The 16,244-nt window shown below is 42.4% G+C and overlaps 1 protein-coding gene across 1 annotated transcript in view; it reads right to left on the bottom strand.

Moving 5' to 3' along the window:
• The window catches only part of myo15ab (myosin XVAb), a gene marked incomplete at its 5' end in the record, with an annotated part of 119,504 nt that overhangs the window by 68,702 nt on the left and 34,558 nt on the right, over positions 1 to 16,244 (bottom strand). Inside the window, 7 exons of the mRNA XM_080443960.1 lie at positions 100 to 224; positions 616 to 661; positions 7,829 to 7,980; positions 8,765 to 8,842; positions 10,704 to 10,829; positions 12,784 to 12,915; positions 15,518 to 15,613. Of these exons, the coding sequence (XP_080300086.1) occupies positions 100 to 224; positions 616 to 661; positions 7,829 to 7,980; positions 8,765 to 8,842; positions 10,704 to 10,829; positions 12,784 to 12,915; positions 15,518 to 15,613 (755 nt within the window). The remainder of the gene's footprint in view (positions 1 to 99; positions 225 to 615; positions 662 to 7,828; positions 7,981 to 8,764; positions 8,843 to 10,703; positions 10,830 to 12,783; positions 12,916 to 15,517; positions 15,614 to 16,244) is intronic.

Here is a 16,244-nt window from a genome sequence, read left to right as displayed (position 1 = left end):
TGGTGTCTGCACCTAACCTTTAACCTCACAAAAAACTATGCCTAAACCTCAAAACCCTGGCCACCTGGGCGAAACATTGGGTAAAAGCCGGTCACTAACCTCCACAGGAAGCTGTGAAAGAGCAGTCTGTTAGGATAGCCCTCCTTCCTGATCTGAATGGTGTCCAGGATGCCAGAGTAACGCAACTGAGTCTTCACCAGCTCCAGATCAAACACTCCTGGCTCCTACATGTACACACACACAATTTACAATTTAAACATTTAGCAGACTCTCTTAACCCAGAGCGACTTACAGTAAGCAAGATAAACACAAAGTAATACATCATATGCATAGAAATAGTAATCTAGGATCACAGGTAAACTAAGAACCTATCATCAGTCTAAACAGTACATTGAAACTATACACACTATAGAATGCCAGGTCAACAAATGAACCTGGTATCTGTCTACATAACATGCTAAATTACTTTTTTAACCTTTGCATACGTGCACACACACACGCACGCACACACGCATGCATTTTAGATGCAATTGAATATAATAGAGGAATACATAATACATTTTCCACCAAAATGTTTCAGACAAACGTACAAAAGTATGTATGAACAAACTATACCTTGTAATGGTTTGGCTTTATGCATCGCACAAAATATGGGTTACACCTGCCAGGGACACACGGACATGAAGAAAGAAACAATGAATGAATGAAAGAAACAATGAATGAATGAATGAATGAATGAATGAATGATCATTTACTAATCATAATATCATCATTATCATATAATCATAATAATGTGAGGCACTGTGGTCACAGTGTGGTGGCAGAGGGCCTTAGGGCAGTAGTTCTCAAACTTTCCCAAATTGGGCCGTGGACCCCCTATCTGAAAATGGTTTGTGCCAGGGACCCCCAAAAATATTTTGAATATATATATTTTTTGAATAGCCAACGTGGTTAAAATGATTGTGCTAGCTGGGGTCCCCCTAGAACCCCCCAAGGACCCCTGGGGGCCCCACTTTGAGAACCAATGCTTTAGGGCCCCTGGAGTTTAGAGCGGTGATGGGTAAACATTTATACTGTTAGTAGCCAAAACATACCTACAGTATACAGTATCATCCAAAAGGAAACCGGAAGGTCTACTGTATGTACTTATGTGTTCTTGCACATGTACACATTAAAATCCAAAGTCCAAAGAGAGTACAAATGGAACCACATGGACTCGTAAGGTTCCATTTGAGCACACCTTGGAGGAAAATGAACACTGGTGAGATTTTACTGTGCAGCTTTCCCCAGTGAACTCTGACAGCCCCAGAGCCCATCCTCATCCATCACAGACGCGATCGAACTCAAACGAAGAAGCAGAAGGTCATCTGTCCACAACAATACTACACCGTGATGGATCCGCATTTCACCGAAAATCCACTTAAAGGCCAAAATAGTCCACGTCGATCGTTCGTTGGCTGACCAATGCGGTCCCAACAACGAGCGAGGATTGACAATCATCCCCTCCTTTGGAAACATGACTTACAGACTAATAACTCATTTAGACCTGAGGCCCATTCTACAAATTCTAAATGCCTTCTAAATCAGTAGATCTCAAACGGACCCCCAAAATGATATGTATTACCCCCATATACCCCCAGAAGAGAAGATTTGTGTAAAAAAATGCAAAATTATATATAAAAAAAAAAAAATCAAACACTTGAAAAATGTACGGTAGAAGCTCGAAGCACGGCACGATCAAAGCGACGTGCTGTGAGCTTGTAGATCTGCTATTTTTGAATGGGGTTGAATTCTAAATCCTAAGAGTTAAGTTTTTAAACGTACGTTGCCATATACCGCATACTGTAGCTAGAATCTAAAATGACACAGTTTTTCCCGGTTTTAATGGGATAAACGGCGAACGCCTGTTCTCTGGAACAGCACGAGCAGTGCTGTCAAAACTCTAGGTAGAGGTGTGATGGAGTGTGAGCGCTCTCGTGTTGTTGGGTCTCGCTTCAGCGATCACTGGTTACATTGTCATGTACTGTACGTTGTCCGATGTGATGGGAGCAGACAGCCTCAGCACTGTTGCCAGATTTTGCGAGGGAAATAAGCAACAAGCCTAAAGCCTAAAAGGAGTGACTATATAGGCCATTTTAAACATATACAGTGGGAAAATGTGGAAAAATCACAGATTTACAAGCTCAGTGTCGCGTTGTGAGCTTGTAGACCTGCTATTCTCAAAAGAAAATCTTGAAAAAAAGGGAAACATTTTCAATATTTTTCCAAACATTTTAACAACCCATTTTTGGTTTAAAACAACATTAGGACACAAGCCCAAATTAGTCCGCTTGCCAGAATGTGAACCCGGACATGTTGAGTACACCAAGGTTTTATGTTAGAAATGTTGAGTATGGGTCCCCAGCATGTGGAAACTGCCGGATGCTAACTTGCATATGTTGAGCAATTTTCAAAATTAGCGTAATTAGCTTTTATTAGCATAATCACCTATATGGACAATATTTCAGCAATTGTCCCGGGCCTTAGGGATATTTTCATGCTAATCAGTCTTAAATGCACCACATTTGGCCCAGATGTAGCCCAGGGCATGCTCTAATGATATAGCTAGGGCGCCCGAGCGGGCCACCTTTGGGGTCGCCATAGCGGCCAAATCCAAAATGTCCGCCATGTAAAACGGTTTTGGCTGTAACTTTTGAACCAGATGAGCTACAAATACAAACTTGGTGTCTATTTCATGTTTTTTGACCATTGCAAACACATTAGAATGCTTATCATTACGATTGGGTGTGTCTGAAACCCTAATATGCATATTTCCAAGATGGTGGCTATGTGAAAACGAGTTATAACTTAACCTTTGACACTTTTGGCAAACTTAGTGTTGATTTTGTGTTTTTTTAAGCATTAGAAACACATTGGAATGCTCCGATTAATGATTACATCTATCTAGACCACTCTAATTAGCTTATTACCAATATGACCACTATCAACAACCTAAAAAAAGCAACCTATGTATGTTACACATACAATTTTATTGAAACAATAGAACAAGGGAACCAGGAGACCTGGTACTGCCAGACCCCTAGTGGTTGAAATCTGAATGGCCGGACTTCGCATGACGTGTGTGCTGAGGAAAAGAGGGACAGGACAGGAAAAGAGGGACCGACCGACCGACCGACCGACCGACCGACCGACCGACCGACCGACAGACAGACAGACAAAGCCTCATGTAGGCCGACCCCTTGGGTCTGGCAAAAATGGAGTGGAGCACATCCCTATTGATACAGATAATAGCCAGTAGGCTAGAGTATATTAAACAATACAAATAAAAAGAAGTAAATGTTTGGATCGGGGTGTTGCAGCGGATCTGGTGCAGCGGATCTGGTACAGTGCTCAGGACCTGGACCTGGTGAGACGAAGGAGGAGTCCGTCCAGGAGGCCACCCACAGAGCCTAGTCCCTACACGTGCCAGAGCCTCCCCAAGTTCCGGCAGAGTAGTTCCGGAGAAGCGGACTGACTGGCCCTGTCTTTCCCTATAGGACTGACCGTGGGTCCTGGGACGTAAGTTGGGGCTTGATCAACCCCGGCTGGGTCACCTGGGCGAGGGTGTATGATGCGAGACCCGAAACACCCTATGACCCCAGGCTACAACACTGATGATACGTCCCAGGTGCATCCATGAGATGTATTCTTTATAGACAGTTGACCTGGCAGAGCGACCAACGTGTGTCTCGTTTTAAATCCTCATAGCTACCTGCACAAAAGACATGCCAAGTCTCAAACAGTTCCACCCGGGGTAGGTGAATCTACCCCGGGATGCCCCACTATATCCTTGTGAAGGGAGAGGGACGTGTCCAGCCTCCTCACTGTACGCACCTTAGCCACCGCCTCCAGTGAGGTCCCCACGAAGAGAGCCAACCTTCCTCACCAGCCATTTACAGCATCCTGTTGCACACGCCAAAACATCGGAGTCTTCTCAGGAAGAACAGCCTGCTCCTACATTAGAGTATGTCAGACCAGTCCAACGACCTGTTCAGGTGCACTCCTAGAAACTTGTAGTTGGCTACAATCTCCACCACCTCAGCATTTATGGTGCTGGGGACCGGAGGTACCCTCTTGGTCGTGCCATAGTCCACCACCATCATCCTTGGTCTTGCTAGCATTGGGCCGGAGGCGGTTTGCCTCGCTCCAGTCCACAAAGTCCTTCACCATGCTATTGTGCTCAACAGTGTTGTCACCTGAGATGCAGCTGACCATCGCAGTGTCATCTGAGAACTTTTGTAGGGGACATGTCTTGGAGTTGATCGGAAGTCAGATGTGTATAGGGTGATCAGGAAAGGTGACAGCACTGTGCCCTGGGTCAGCCGTGTTGTTCACCAGCACCTCCGACTGACAACCCTGCAGTCTCACATACTGTGGTCTGCCCGAGAGGTAGTCTGTGATCCATGCCACCAAGCCGTGGTCCACATCATCAACGCAAGCTTCTCAGCAAGCAGTTGTGGCTGGATAGTGTTGAAGTAAAAACACATAATTCTGACTGTGTTGCCCAGGGTGTCAAGGTGTGTGAATGCCCTGTTTAGCATGTAGATGATGGCATCATCAAACCCAATGTCCGCCTGGTATGCAAACTGAAGGGGGTTGAGGTATTCACTCACCATCGGTCTCAGTTGATTCAGTACCAGACGCTCAAAGGTGTTCATGCTCTTTGATGTCAGAGCTGCTGGCCTGTAGTCACAAGGTGCGAACAATGCAGGAAGATTGCCACAGTTGCGGCACCCTCCCCATTTTCAGAGAGAGGCATATCCAGTGCCGCTTTAGACTCCACAGGGGCCCTAAGCATGATACAGGACACATTTTTTTTTGCGGTTCTGGGCGGATTGGGTTCGTTTTTTTTTTTTTTTTTTTTTCGGCGGGTAGGGGCCCTGCGTGGGGCGGGGCCCCACGCAGCCTGCGTAGTGTGCGTGTAGGGAGAAGCGGCCCTGGGCATATCGTTTGGATCAGCGGTTCTGGACAACCGGATCTCCATATATGCCTATACTATACTGATACGCCCAGCCCACATGTGCACGTACAGAGTTTTTGTGCATTCATTGTAAGATTGTTTCAAATGCTCCTATCTATATCAATAGGAATGTGCTGCACTCCATTGTTCTATCTTTCAAATACATTATATGTGTAACATACAAAGGTTGCTTATTAAGGTTGTTCCTAAAAGTGTTCTGGGTGAAAATGTTGAATACCTTTTTGGGGATAATTTTGATATTGTTAAGTAAATTAGAGTGCTCTAGATGGATGCAATCAGAAAATCGGAGCATTTCTAATATGTTTCTAATGCTTAAAAAAACATAAAATAGACACTAAGTTTGCCAAAACTGTCAAAAGTTAACATTTTCACATAGCCGCCATCTTGGAAATATGAAAATTAGGGTTCCAGACACACCCAATCGTAATGATAAGCATTCCAATGTGTTTGCAATGGTCAAAAAACATGAAATAGACACCAAGTTTGTATTTGGAGCTCATCTGGTTCAAAAGTTACAGCCAAAACCGTTTTACATGGCGGCCATTTTGGATTTGGCCGCTATGGCGACCCCAAAGGTCGCCCGCTCGGGCGCCCTAGCTAAATCATTAGAGCATGCCCTGGGCTACATCTGGGTCAAATTTGGTGCATTTAAGACTGATTAGCCCTAAGGCCCGGGACTATTGCTGAAATATTGTCCATATACAGTAGGTGATTATGCTAATAAAAGCTAATTATGCTAATTCTGAAAATTGCTCAACATATGCAAGTTAGCATCCAGCAGTTTCCACCTACTGGGGCCCCATACTCAACATTTCTAATATAAAACCTTGGTGTACTAAAAATGTCCGGGTTCACAATGGGGCTCTATGGGCTGGCAAGTAGACTAAATAAGCAAATACACTTTAGAAACAAGCCCAAAAAAACGCAACCCGCAACTACCAATATTTACAAGCGACTTTACAGAAAAACAAGCCCAAAGTCACTTATAATAAGCAGACCGGGCAACTCCCCCCCCCCACCTCCTCGTGAGAGGGGGGGGGGGGGGGGGGAGCTGGCAAGTATCTGGCAGTTGGATCAATAAGTGTAATGGGTGTTGGCAGCAGTGAATACTGGGATTTAGAACAAGCCAGTAATCAGAGAGCTTTTGACAGCTCTGTGATATGGGTGTCAGTTACAGTTACAGTCGTGTGTGTTCTAATCAATTCAATTCAGCACAATTTTTGACGTTATGATCCTTCACAAAACCTTGACATAGATAGAGCAGCGATTCCCAACAAGCGGGTCGGGCCCACTGGTGTGCCGCGAGGAGGGCCCCAAAATTGGCCTTTATTTTTATTTTTTATTTTTTTTACAGTATAACGTTTACTATGTTGGTTCTATTGATCAAAGCTGGGAACACAATCGATTGCTTGATCATTCAAATAAACATGCTCTGAACACATCTAACCACTTAAAGGGACTACACCATGAATTAAAAAAATATTTATTTTATATAAATATTGTCCCTTAATACGTTTTTATACAGATTTAAGCCTAAACAACCACCCAGATAATTGTTTTCATAATCTGTCTGTCTGTCATTCCAAGCACTTTCAGCTGCAATACTAAAACGTCCTCTTTGGGCAGAGGGGTGCTATTGAGGAAGTTTGTCTGTCAATCATCACCTCCCACCAACACCCCAGCACCACCAGTAGGCTCTGCTTTCCCTAAGGGTTCTGTTACCCCTGTGGGGGGGGTTTGTTATAGATGTACATCTCCCTGCTCTTAAACGGTTCTCTGCTAATGTGCTGAGCAGGGAGTAATGCATAGCAGAGCCTGAACACCAAGATCAAATATTATATTCACACTCGCTTTAACATTTTATAAATAAAATATTCTCAAGATATTATTATTGGTCTTAATCTATTTGTGAGTTATCTGAGTGAACTTATTCAATTACAAATAAAATATTTATTGGGAAACATCGTTTCGGTGCGCACATCGACTTTATCAACGTCTGCATAACGCAACAACGTTGTTCCCAATAAATGTCTCTATTTGCAATGGAAGAAGTTAGTGTGTGGGAGTCCTTTCTGCTGCAAAGGCGGAAGGTGACAAATCGGCACTACAGGCTGTCAGTAGTTTGGCAAACACTGTTCCACAGCTGCCAAAAAAACACTTCCTAAGAGCTCAGAGAAAGTTGAATTTGTGTGCTGTTGTTTGCCAACATGGCCAGAGGGTGTCGGATAAATACTTGTGCATTGTTGCTAAAAGGTCCCAAGGGTGGAGTAAAGGTTGTTTAATGGTTGAATAAAACATTGGTTCTCAAAGTGGGGTCCGGGGACCCCCCAGCGGTCCAAAGGGGGGTTCCAGGGGGTCCCCAGCAAAAGTAGTTAACATAGCATCACAATCATCTTAACCACTCTATACATTTATATGTTGGCTATTCAAAAATAGCAGATCTACAAGCTGCGAGCTTGTAAATTTGCTATCTTTGAAAATATTTGAAAAATATCAAAAATGTTGAAAAGTTTTTGATTCTTTTTTACATAAATCATCTCTTCTGAGGGTCTCTGGCACAAAACATTTACAATTACGTATTATTTGGGGGTCCTTGGCATGAAAAAATTCCAGAACTACTGGAGTAAAGGTTCTTTGTTGGTTGAATAAATAAAAGGTTGTGTGGTTTACTGTTCTAAGGCTGTTTGTAGGTTTAATAAAAGGTTGTGTGGTTTACTGTTCTAAGGCTGTTTGTAGGTTGAATAAAAGGTTGTGTGGTTTACTGTTCTAAGGTTGTTTGTAGGTTTAATAAAAGGTTGTGTGGTTTACTGTTCTATCTTCTCCAGCAGCTCCTGGAGGCTGCTCTGGAACTTGGCGCTGACGGTGTTGGCTTGGTACCGCCGGGCCGTGCTGCTGTTCCTATTGGTCGACTTCTGCTGAGACATCGTCTCCGAGTGCTTCAGGAAGAGATTGGACACCATCTAAAGACATGCACACACACGCACGCATGCAAACACGCACACACACCCACACACACGCACGCACGCACGCACGCACACACCCACACACACACACACACACACACACACACACACACACACACACACACACACACACACACACACACACACACGCACACACACACACACACACACACACACACACACACACACACACACACACATAAACACACACACACACGCACACATGCACACACACACACACACACACACACACACACACACACACGCACGCGCAGAGTACGTTGATTTTGTAGGTCTCAGACAATCAATAAATACTATGAAATCGTCTCTGTCGGGTGGAAACCTCACATGTCCAAAAACTGTTACTTTTCAGGATTCAAATTCAAAAATATCAAAAGTAGCAGATCTACAAGCTCAAAAGTTTGAGCTTGTGGCTACTTTTGATGCTTTTGTGTGACGCTGTAGTATGATTATCAAGTAGAGCGTTTATTTACGTTAAGTTAGAATATGGAGATAAGAGGTTTCTGCCCGACAGCAACGACATGTATCTGATATTAGTACTTTGGCAACTCTTAAATTAACATCTTCTAATTATTATGCATTGCCAATAATGGGATGGTGGAAGATCAACAGTGTGATTGTGTCTGCCTGAGTGCGTGCGTGCGTGCGTGCGTGCGTGCGTGCGTGCGTGCGTGCGTGCGTGCGTGCGTGCGTGCGTGCGTGCGTGCGTGCGTGCGTGCGTGCGTGCGTGCGTGCGTGCGTGCGTGCGTGCGCTCCTCACTTTACTCTTGCTCTTGGTGAAGAGGTCAAGGACATCTTGTCGGACCACGTCAAAGTTCTTATCCAAGAACTTCTGCACCTGGAGGAACAAATCACTAGGCCTGTCACAATTATTACATAACTGCCTGATCGCAGTTATTTGAGATAATCTCAATCATTTTGCATACTCGTCATGATCATTTCCATGATGAAAATGTTTAAAAATAATTTGTAATATATATTTTAAAAAATGTGTTGAAATAGCAGATCTACAAGTGCTTCTTGCTGCAGCTTGTAAATGAATTTGACCTGCCCTGTGCAATTTCTGTTTACGAAGCCTAAAAGCTATAATGTTCCAATGTTCAGCGCCAAAAACTCAATTAAATCGTTAATCGCTATTATTTGTGAGACAATTAATCATCAAAGTAAAATTTTATGATCGTGACAGCTCTACAACATTGGTTCTCAAAGTGGGGTCCTTGGGGGGGTTCCAGGGGGTCCCCAGAAAAAGTAGTTAACACAGCATAATTTTATCCATTTATATGTCGGCTTTTCAAAAAGAGCACAAATCTTCTCTTCTGGAGCTGGGGGGGTCTGCGGCCAAATACATATCAATTTGGGGGTCCTTGACTTCAAAAAGTTTGAGAACCATTGCTTTACAAATCACATGATTGGAATTCTGGAAAGATCAACACAGGGAATGGGCCGGGACAGACAGACAGACAGACAGACAGACAGACAGACAGACAGACAGGCCGGGGCAGACAGACAGGGATACAAAGAGAGAGACAGTATCTTTGTCAGGCAGAAACCATTTAGGCCTGAACACCACCTGTCAGTCACCATGCTGGCCTGTCACACTGTTTTTCCTTATGATGGATTAGCTCCCTTCGTGTGGATTTGTTCCCCTATATGCTGACTACTTTCCTCTGTGGATCTGCCATGTGGATTTCTACCTGTGTGCGTTTTTTTTCCCGTTTACGCCCGCACACTGCCAAACTGCACGGTACAGGAGCACATTTATTGAGAGAGAAGTAGTCTCGCATGGCCAGACTGTTGCCTCCCACAATTTTCAAATGTTTCCGGTCATACAGTCTGGGACTCGGAAGTTCTGATCATGATTAAAATATAAAGCGGATGTGAAGCCTCCTCCCCACTTCCGTTTGGTCTTTACAGTCGCGCAAATGTATCCTAATATAAATCAAAATCATTATAGTAATTATTATAAGTATATATAGCCTGATGCTAAGCAGAAGAAAAAAAACAATTTAAAGATATTTTAAAATATATTTTCGTGGACGAAAGTGCCAGTTTCCTCTCTCAGATTTCAGGAGGTGTAGTTCCAGACTATATAGCATTCGGAGATTGTGTAATAGTTGTCTGGCTACATGAGACTAAGAGAGAAGCAACGTTTCGGTCACTGATGACCTTCTTCAGGGCATGCCTGTACATGCCGTACTCTTTTATTATTGATGTGCACTTGTTTTCCTACTCATCCGCTCTTAAGCTCCTATTCTAGGTGTGCGAAAGTTTTTCCCAACAGGCCCATACAATTTGACTTGACGAAGAGCATGCTCAAAAAAGGTAATTGAATAAATTGTATTGGAGCATAATATAAGTGTGCAGGTTCTATTCTTTCTCCTTACTATAAAGACTACTTTCTTGTGTGAACCTGCCAATGTGCTGCCACTTTTTGCACATTAATGCACTGTTTCCCAAACAGTGGGTCGGGACCCATTTGTGGGACGTAGATCAATGTTTATGGGTCACCAGTAAATATCCCTTTACTTTTCGTTTCCTACATTTAGTTTTTAATTCTTATAAATTCAAAAGATTTTCAAAAAAAGAATACCCCCAAAATCGAAACCCTTTATGAATTAAAAACAAATTCAACATTTTTCAAAAGAATGTCATGAATAAATGAAACAAAATCAAATAAATTCACACAGAGGGGGTTGTACCTGGTAGGTGACTTTCCCGGCATAATGTTTGATGGTGAACTCGGGGAGTGGCATCTTTGGCTTGATGTACAACGGGCTTTCACCATGGTGATAGTGGCACTTCTGGAGGAAGGTGTGGTCTGTTGCCTGGCAACCACAACACAACAAGCTTTAACTTTATGAACAGAAATTGTTTAACAATCTATTTTCCAAGTGAGACTTAACCAACTAATACAGTATATGGACAAATGGAAAATATGTGTGTTATTATTGCAGTAGTTGAACTGCAAAGTGATTAAGAAGCTATCGGGGCTCTGTGTGTGTGTGTGTGTGTGTGTGTGCGTGTGTGTGTGTGTGTGTGTGCGCGCGCACACGCACGCACATGCACGTTGAATGCAATGACTGTATAATCTATCAATATCTGACATTATGGTGTAATGGTCAAAGGTTGAATGTCAATGTCAAGAAGGTTAATTATTGTTTAACTGCTAAAAGATTATGATGTTACAGTAGACAAATAAGTCGCTACTTATTATGGTTTAACAAGAATTGGAGGATGAAACCCTGGGCCGATTTGGTAGTTTGTTTTGCAGTTCACGTTTAAAACTAGAGCAGGGTAGAAACATGGCAGGCTGGGGCAGCGGTAGCCCTGAAACCAGAGTGCACTTCAAGTGCACTCTGGTGCACTTGAAGTGCATCCATGATGCACTTCGTGACGGAGGCAGACGACCATCATGTGAACCATGGCTAGGGCAGCGGCAACTACGCCCCACTTAGGAGACAATTTTGTGCAGCATTTTGTATGAAGCATGGGATGACGTATCTTCCTATATTAAGGATCTTAGCCTGAATGTAATTCGCCAATAATGTTTTAATTTTTAGCTGCATGCTGTGTTGCTACTTGCCTGCCATGCTTTTTACACTGTGGTAAAAAAAAACTGGAAAACAAACTACAGAATGGGTTCCATCATCATGTGCCATTTTGAAAGGTTGTAGACTTGTAGTGGATGCCCAAAAACAGGGACACCAGGTTAAAAGAGGATAAGGAGTTATGTCTGGGCTGGTAGTCAGTATCAGACGAGGCAGTCCTCCAGGAGCTTCAGTCTCAGTGGGATATTTTTATTCTGTTGCACGTCGTTGTGAAATGTTGTCAGCAGTTCTGGTCCAAGTAATGAGTCATCTCTCTCTCCACTAGCAACTAAAGTAGGATAACTCTCCACAGGAAACTCACCGTCACTGTGTGTGTGTGTGTGTGTGTGTGTGTGTGTGTGTGTGTGTGTGTGTGTGTGTGTGTGCGTGTGCGTGTGCGTGCGTGCGTGCGTGCGTGCGTGCGTTTGTGTTCATGTGATTGCCTTGGCATTTGTTGTGTGTATCAAGTTTAACTCATCCTTAAGCTACAGTAAGTATACCTGCATCTATCTGGTACTAAAGACGTTTGCTTTCCATGACAGATGGTGCAAATCTTACACAACTAATGACTTGTTTATTTATGATAATCGCCTACAAGCTATAGTGTTTATTATAATAGCAGCCCATACTTTTTCAGTGCACCTGCATGTCCATTACCTTTATGAATCCATTATTGCTACTTCCACAACTGCGAAGTGATCAGGGAATGAATGAATGAATGAATGAATGAATGAATGAATGAATGAATGAATGAATGAATGAATGAATGAATGAATGAATGAATGAATGAATGAATGAATGATGGGAATGGATAGCAGGGTTATGTATATATATATATTTATATAGGATATATATTTTGATATATAATTGAAGAGTATATTTTTTTACAAGAGTAGTATAACGTGAAGCACAGAAGTCAGCGAGTAAGTAATTATTTAACTCACAGATATAAAAGGGGTGGGAGTTCACAAGTCTTACTTCTTCTCACTCCTTTTCGGATATGTTTAGATTAATTTCTCTATTTTTTTCCCCTCTTGTTTCTTTTTTGCTATATTTTAATCTGATTTGCATTTTAATGTTTTTCTTTGTGATTTTGAAAGTGCAAAAAAAAAATCAGTTTTTATTAACATATTCTAAATAAACATGGTTTTAAAAAAAATTAATGAAAGTGTGTGGACGTGGTGTACAGTACCTGAGGGAAGCCGCTCTGGTCGTCCAGAATGCGCAGTATCCCATGAGGCTTTGCAGCGATGATGTCCATACACGCCTGGTTGTGGCTGAACGGCTGCTGCTGCCACTCGATCTGCTCCCTCATGTACTCCTCCTGTGGTTCAAAGTACACTTACTTACATTAAAGCTGTACTATGTAACTTTCCTCTTCTATACCCCCGGATTTGAACCCGGTTTCCTGCGCAAGTGCTGACATTTTTTACCAATGAGTGTTTATCATTTTTTACCAATAGAACCTGCCTGCTTCCTCAGGGGATAAATTGAATCTTGACCATGAGGTCAGATCCTGTGTCTAGGTTCAAAAAGTGCAGTTCGCTGGGCTCATTCAAAAACAGCCCTGAAAATTCACCTTTCAGGAGGCCAAAAAAGGAGGTAGTACTATTTTCCTGTTAGACTGACGACCCCCCCCCCATTGTTGTACATATAGCATTATTTTTGTATTTATTTTTTCTGCATTTTTTGTTTTTGTTTGTACATAGTGATATTTTTTCTGTATTTTTGTGATGATATTTGAACTGTCGGTACCACTATATATGACTATGAATTGCATACCAAGGACCTCAATGGAAACAAGACCGCAAGGACTTTTTTGAACAGACCTTTTAGACAATTTTTTTTATGTAACTGTGCTGTTTTACATTTGTTGCCTAATGAAATATTCAATCAATCAATATTCAATACAACCACCCCAATTATATAAGTTATAATGTATTAACATACTCTAACCATACAGATTGGACAAAATTAAATTTTATTCATTGACAAAAAGTTTAAGTACAATTTTGAGTTGTTGTTTTTTTATACTGTCTCAGAGGCAGATATTGTGCAAAAGTACTGAACCCTTTACTACAAATTATTTGACAATGTTAGTTACTTTACAGATTATTAACCCATTAAGACCTGGAACGCATCTGTGTCACTTTAGATTTCTTTGGCTATTCAAAAATAGCAGATATACAAGCTCATAGAATGGCACCGAGTGCCGCGCTATGAGCTTGTAGATCTGCTATTTTTGAAAAATCTTGAAACATTTTTTTTTGATTTTTTTCAAAAAAAATTGATTTAGAAAACATTTTTAAGAACTGCAGGTTTCATTTATCGCGTGTGCGTGCGTGCGTGCGTGCGTGCGTGCGCGCGTGCGCGCGCGTGCGTGCGTGCGTGCAAATAACTAAGTACAGATGAGGTATTTTTACTTTAATAAAGTATTTCCAGTTGTCAGTACTTTTCCTTCTGCTCCTCTGCATCTCAGAGGCAAATATTGTACTTTTTCTCCACTACAATTATTTGAAAACTTTAGTTTTTACTACAACCGGTACTCTGCTACTAGTTTGTAGATTTGCATTATTATTACAAAACATACAGTAACCACTTCAGCCCTATTTACATTTAGGCCATTTGAAAATAGCAGATCTACAAGCTCACAATGTGTCGCATTGTGAGCTTGTAGATCTGCTATTTTCAAATGATTTCATACATTTGAAAACTTGTGAAATGCTTGATACTTTTGGTACTTTAAGTACATTTTGATACCAATACTTTTGTACTTTTACTCAAGTAAATTTTACAGTATTTAGTATTTCTACATTGCAGTATTTATACTTTTACTTAAGTAAAACATTTGAGTACTTTTTCCACCACTAGTGTGTGTGTACTAGTATAATACTAGTACACGCACACTAGTGGTGGAAAAAGTACTCAAATTAATACTACTATAGTATTACTATAGTTTTAGAGTACCGTAGAATTGGAGGAATAGATATCGTGAGGACAATTTTCCAGGTCCTCACAAGATAAATGGTTGTTTATTGTTAAAAAAAAAACATTTGTGGAGTTATAGGCTTACAATTTCAAAAACATACAGGTTGGGTTTAGGATTATTAGGATTAGACATTTAGGGCGCGCTCCCACCAAGAGTTGGCTGGCCGCTGTTTGCAGAATCTGCCAATGCATTGTCAATGCAAATGCGTTGATTCACGCAAGAGCAGATTTTTCCGCTAGTCGCGCAGACCTTGCGTTTATCTGCTCTCCGCGACTAAGCATAAAACCGCTGGAGGCAGGCGCTGATTTTCTCCCTCTGTCCAATCGGGTGAGTCGAAGGCGGACTGTCTCAAGACTCAGGAAGCAACATGGTGCTCAAGGCAGCAGGCGGTGTGCCCCAACTGCCACTCAAAGTGACTACTGGCCAATCACAGTGCGTCTTTCCCGGGACTTAACCAGCCCTACACAAACGCAGCACATTCCCAAAGCTGGCGCAGGCGGTGCGGGCTACGGGGAGGCTCCTGAAAGTGAGTGACAGGCGCGACACTCCCGTTTTTTAGAATCCGCTGGCTGCAAAGAACTGTGGCCGCGCACAACCTGCGTTTAACAGCGGCCAGCCAACTCTTGGTGGGAGCGCGCCCTTAGAGGTAATAAGGTTTAGGGTTTAGGGTTGGATTTATGCCTTAATTATAGTTGCGTGCCGGTGGTGTCGCGCAACTGAAAACAGCGGGAGCTTTTAGATCTGCTATTTTCGGATTTAGGCTTAGGTTAAAAAATTGCAAAGAAAATAGCAAATATAGCAAAGAAAGAAAAAATGCCATTTCCGAAAGTCGTCGTCCTAAAATACTGTTGTCCTCATAAGTATAGTGTGTGTGTGTGTGTGTGTGTGTGTGTGTGTGTGTGTGTGTGTGTGTGTGTGTGTGTGTGTGTGTGCTGACCTGTTCCTCCTGGAAGTTGACCCTGTGATAGAAGAACTGCAGGGTCTCGTTGGCGTAGTTGATGCACAGCTGCTCAAAGCTGTTCACCTGCAGCTCCTGCACAACACACATGCACATGCACATGCACACACACACACACACACACACACACACACATGCACACACACACACACACACACGCACACGCACACGCACACGCACACGCACACGCACACGCACACGCACACGCACACGCACACGCACACGCACACGAGGAGATTAAAATTAACATAGCTCACAAATCCTTTTGTTTGGTGCAAGGTTATAAGGATTTGGGATTTTTCTTTTTAGTTTAGTTCTAGAGCGGATTTGCTAGTTTTTATTAGTTTATATTTTTGATCTTGCTAACAGTTAGTTAGTTTTTGGGCGGTGTAGCCGCCCCTATAAGTGGGGTTGGGACACCTCATTAGCTGTATTGTGATTGGCTCATTAGTACACCCCTAGCTGTACTGTGATTGGCTGACTCTATTGGCTGACTCTATTCAGCACTGTGATTGGCTAGCGAGACACATGATGACATTAATAATCTATAAATAGGATTATGCACTTCAAAAAATCATTATTTTTTTGGAGTGAGCTTCCATCACTATGATGACCACTGTGATGACCACACCACCCACTTCACACTGGGTGTGATTTTTTAAATACTTTTGGCCCTTTTCAATCCTGCACCAAATAAACAAATAAG

Source organism: Gymnoscopelus braueri (assembly GCF_963280865.1).
Source record: "Gymnoscopelus braueri genome assembly, chromosome: 2".
NCBI lineage: Eukaryota > Metazoa > Chordata > Actinopteri > Myctophiformes > Myctophidae > Gymnoscopelus > Gymnoscopelus braueri.
Note: the sequence above shows the minus strand (reverse complement) of the source record. Positions and strands in the feature narration are given on the sequence as shown.